This window comes from Rattus rattus, chromosome 1 (assembly GCF_011064425.1).
Source record: "Rattus rattus isolate New Zealand chromosome 1, Rrattus_CSIRO_v1, whole genome shotgun sequence".
Taxonomy (NCBI): Eukaryota; Metazoa; Chordata; class Mammalia; order Rodentia; family Muridae; genus Rattus; species Rattus rattus.
This window is the reverse complement of record NC_046154.1, coordinates 215,160,455-215,164,183: the sequence shown is the minus strand read 5'-3', so window position 1 is coordinate 215,164,183 and position 3,729 is coordinate 215,160,455. Positions and strand designations below refer to the sequence as shown.

The window sequence follows — 3,729 nt, the reverse complement described above, 5'->3', positions numbered from 1 at the left end:
CATAAACTAAAAAGTTTATGTCAATTATACAATTAAACATTATACAATTAAATGAAGAAAAGGAGGGAAAGAATAAAATTATAAATGAATCTTATCTAGCACTGTCTGTCAGCATTCCTCTAGCAAGTACATGGTAAGGTTCTCTCTCTCTCTCTCTCTCTCTCTCTCTCTCTCTCTCTCTCTCCTTCTCCCATCAGCCAAGAAGAGGGGCAGTTCTTCCTGTTCCAAAATCACTCCTGTGAACACTGAACACTGAGCCTTGCTAACTCGGGTTTTGATGACAGTTTTGATTGTCAACTTTGGTAGGAAATCAATCTAAACGAATGGAAGAAATTATGACTAGCAGACAAGATAATTAAGAACAAATGTCAAGAAGCAACAATGGAATCATTTAATCATTTATTACCTGAAATTTAAAGCCAAGTCTTTGCTGCAGTTTTATGTTGCTATACCACAGAAAAGGAAATATCTGCTACTGTTGTAGCCTGCAAGAACTTTTGGGAATAACTTGTTCCTAGTCTCAGTGTTATGCTCTGTAAATAATGAATACTTGCTAAATATTTATAAGAGTGAATAGAGGTTGGTATTTATTTGAACAATAAGAAAATTAAGAAATCTAAAATAACTTTGATGCTCACTTAGAAAGACACACATTTAATACAACTGAGATAAATATTTCAAAACATAATAAATTCCTTTATTTTATTTTCTAATACAGAATTTTGTAGAACTTATCAATAAGTCCTTGCATTAGCCTAAAGGTGCCATTGGATAATTAATTTCTACTAATAATCAAAAAAATTACAAACTAGTGCAGTGGTTCTCAATCTATGGGTCATGGCCCCTTTGGGGTCAAACAACCCTTTCACAGGGGTCACCTAAGGTTGCTGGAAAACACATGTTTACATTACAATTAATAGCAGTAACAAAATTACAGTTTTGAAGTAGCAATGAAAATAATTATATGGTTGGGAGTCATTACAACTGTATTAAAGGGTCATACAGTATTTGGACTACTGAGAACCACTACACTAGTATATTATTTATTATAAACTACTATTTTCTTTATGAGAATAAATTTATTACACTTTCTTTTACAGGGTAAACATATGAGAACAGCTGCTTTAAAACAAATTTCAGTGAGGGTTAAGTCTTGACATGAAGCTTAAAAGGAGACATGACTAAGCCAATATCCTACTGTGGTTGCTGAAAAATATAAAATTGAGTGGAGAAACCCTTGAATGCTTGGAGGTACTAAAATGGACAGTGGTGAATGCCAAAAAGGAAGGTAGTGTGTTTTTGTAATTTGTTTACTGATTTATATGGACCCAGGTATCCTATATGTTTGGGTAAATAAGGTAAGTAGGTAAGCAGATCGATGGATGACTGATAGGTGATAGATGATAGGTAGGTAGGTAGGTAGGTAGGTAGGTAGGTAGGTAGGTAGGTAGGTAGATAGATAGGTAGATAGATAGATAGATAGATAGATAGATAGATAGATAGATAGATAGATAGATAGATAGATAGACAGAGAGAGAGATAGATGGTAAATAGATAGATGGTAGATATAATAGATAGGTAGATGATAGAGGTAGGGATATAGATTTTTACAAACCTGAAAACAACAAAAACAATGGTTGGAAATGGTTGATGGGGTAGTGGGAAGAATGACTCAGGTAGTGAAACAGCAGAAATTCAATCATTTAGAGATAGAAGCTGAAGAATAGGTGTGACTAAGAGGTCAGGGCTATGAAGTGGGCAGCCTTGTAGATCATCCTGGCTTCATCCTTTACCTAAAGTATCACAACAGGACTATGTCATGTTTATGTACAAATTCTAGGAAGTTTCCTTACACTACCACTTCAGAGATCTCAAAAAACTTACAAAAATAATGTTTTTCATTGCCAAATACAGGAATGAAAAACCAAAGGCACAACACTGCATTTTACACCTCTCATCTCCTTATTTAAAGTTAATCTGAGTTCAAACAACAAAGCTGTCACTTTGCAGTGAAATGCTACTGTTAAAATTAATGACAATAGCACAAGATGATCAACATAAAATCCTAACTAGCAAATATTTCTTGGTTTTAGACATAGAGCATGATGGAATGGTGGGAATGAAGAAAAATTTAAAAAGATGAATGTGGAGTGAAGAACTTGTGAGTTATTAAGAGTTCTTTTAGAAAGAGTAAGAGACAATTTATACCTTAAGGCAAAATAGCAGAGACAATTGTATGTTACGCAAACACATGATTTATGTTTGGTTTGGTTTTTATTTGAAACATAGAAATATCAGAGAATTATATACATAAGGATGATACAGATATTTCCATAGAAGCCACCAACAAGGACACCAATGACATAGTTATATTAACAAATTGATTGTCAAGTGAAAGAAAGCTGCATGTGTACAGGCTCACTGGTTGTGATGTCTTCATTCAGGTTACATTGCCAGGTTCTTCTGACACTTCTCTCTTCAGGTCCAAACACTCATGACTTTGCACAAGACAGGGATGAGAAATCACACAGCAATAACAACATTCATCCTACTGGGACTGACAGATGACCCAAAACTACAGGTTCTAATTTTTCTTTTTCTGTTTCTCACCTACATGTTGAGTGTGACTGGGAATCTCACCATTATTACCCTGACACTTTTGGATCCCCATCTTAAGACACCCATGTACTTTTTTCTCCGAAATTTCTCTTTCTTAGAAGTCTCATTTACCACTGTATGTATTCCCAGATTCCTGTACATGATGGCTACAGGAGATAACACTGTTACTTACAATGCTTGTGCTGCTCAGTTGTTTTTTGTTGTCCTCTTTGGAGCAACAGAGTTTTTCCTCCTTGCCGCCATGTCCTATGATCGCTATGTAGCCATCTGCAAGCCCCTGCACTACACCACCATCATGAATAACCGAGTGTGCACAGTTCTAGTCCTCTCCTGTTGGTTTGCTGGCCTGTTAATCATCCTCCCACCTCTTGGTCTAGGCCTCCAGCTGGAGTTCTGTGACTCCAATGTGATTGATCATTTCGGTTGTGATGCCTCTCCAATTCTGCAGATAACCTGCTCAGACACGGTATTTATAGAGAAAATTGTCTTGGCTTTTGCCATATTGACACTCATCATTACTCTGGTATGTGTTGTTCTCTCCTACACATACATCATCAAGACCATTTTAAAGTTTCCTTCTGCTCAACAAAGAAAAAAGGCCTTTTCTACATGTTCTTCCCACATGATTGTGGTTTCCATCACCTATGGGAGCTGTATTTTCATCTACATCAAACCTTCAGCAAAGGAAGGGGTAACCATCAATAAGGTTGTATCTGTGCTCACAACATCAGTCGCCCCTTTGCTCAACCCATTCATTTATACACTTCGAAACAAGCAAGTGAAAGAGGCTTTCAAAGACACAGTAAAACGAATTGTCCTTCTCACAAAGAAATAAGTTTTTCAGCCTGATTTAAAGATAAGTCTAAGTCGCCATGAGCGGCATCCACCTCACAGACTTGACAATCTGTGTGCTTTCCTCTTATCACATAGATTTCCTAAGAAAGAGTTTTCTCTCATAATCCAAAAATGGAAATCAAGTAAGTTGTTTCACCTTCTTTTAAGTTTATTTTATTTAGAATAATTCCTTCAATTATTGTATTCTCCAAAGATTAGGCTACATACATTTCCAATGTCATTCAATTAACAGTTGTATCTCTGGTTATGTGGCCT

General features: G+C 36.0%; 1 protein-coding gene across 1 annotated transcript; it reads left to right on the top strand.

Moving 5' to 3' along the window:
* Positions 1 to 2,512: 2,512 nt before the first annotated feature.
* Positions 2,513 to 3,454, top strand: LOC116890076 (olfactory receptor 6C2-like). The gene has a single exon (XM_032890839.1). The coding sequence runs from the start codon at positions 2,516 to 2,518 to the stop codon at positions 3,452 to 3,454; it is 939 nt and encodes a 312-aa protein (XP_032746730.1). The 5' UTR covers positions 2,513 to 2,515.
* The last annotated feature ends 275 nt before the right edge of the window (positions 3,455 to 3,729 follow it).

Bases quoted from the DNA above. Each gene is read 5' to 3' on its own strand.
- LOC116890076 (XM_032890839.1), top strand. From the start codon at position 2,516: ATGAGAAATCACACAGCAATAACAACATTCATCCTACTGGGACTGACA.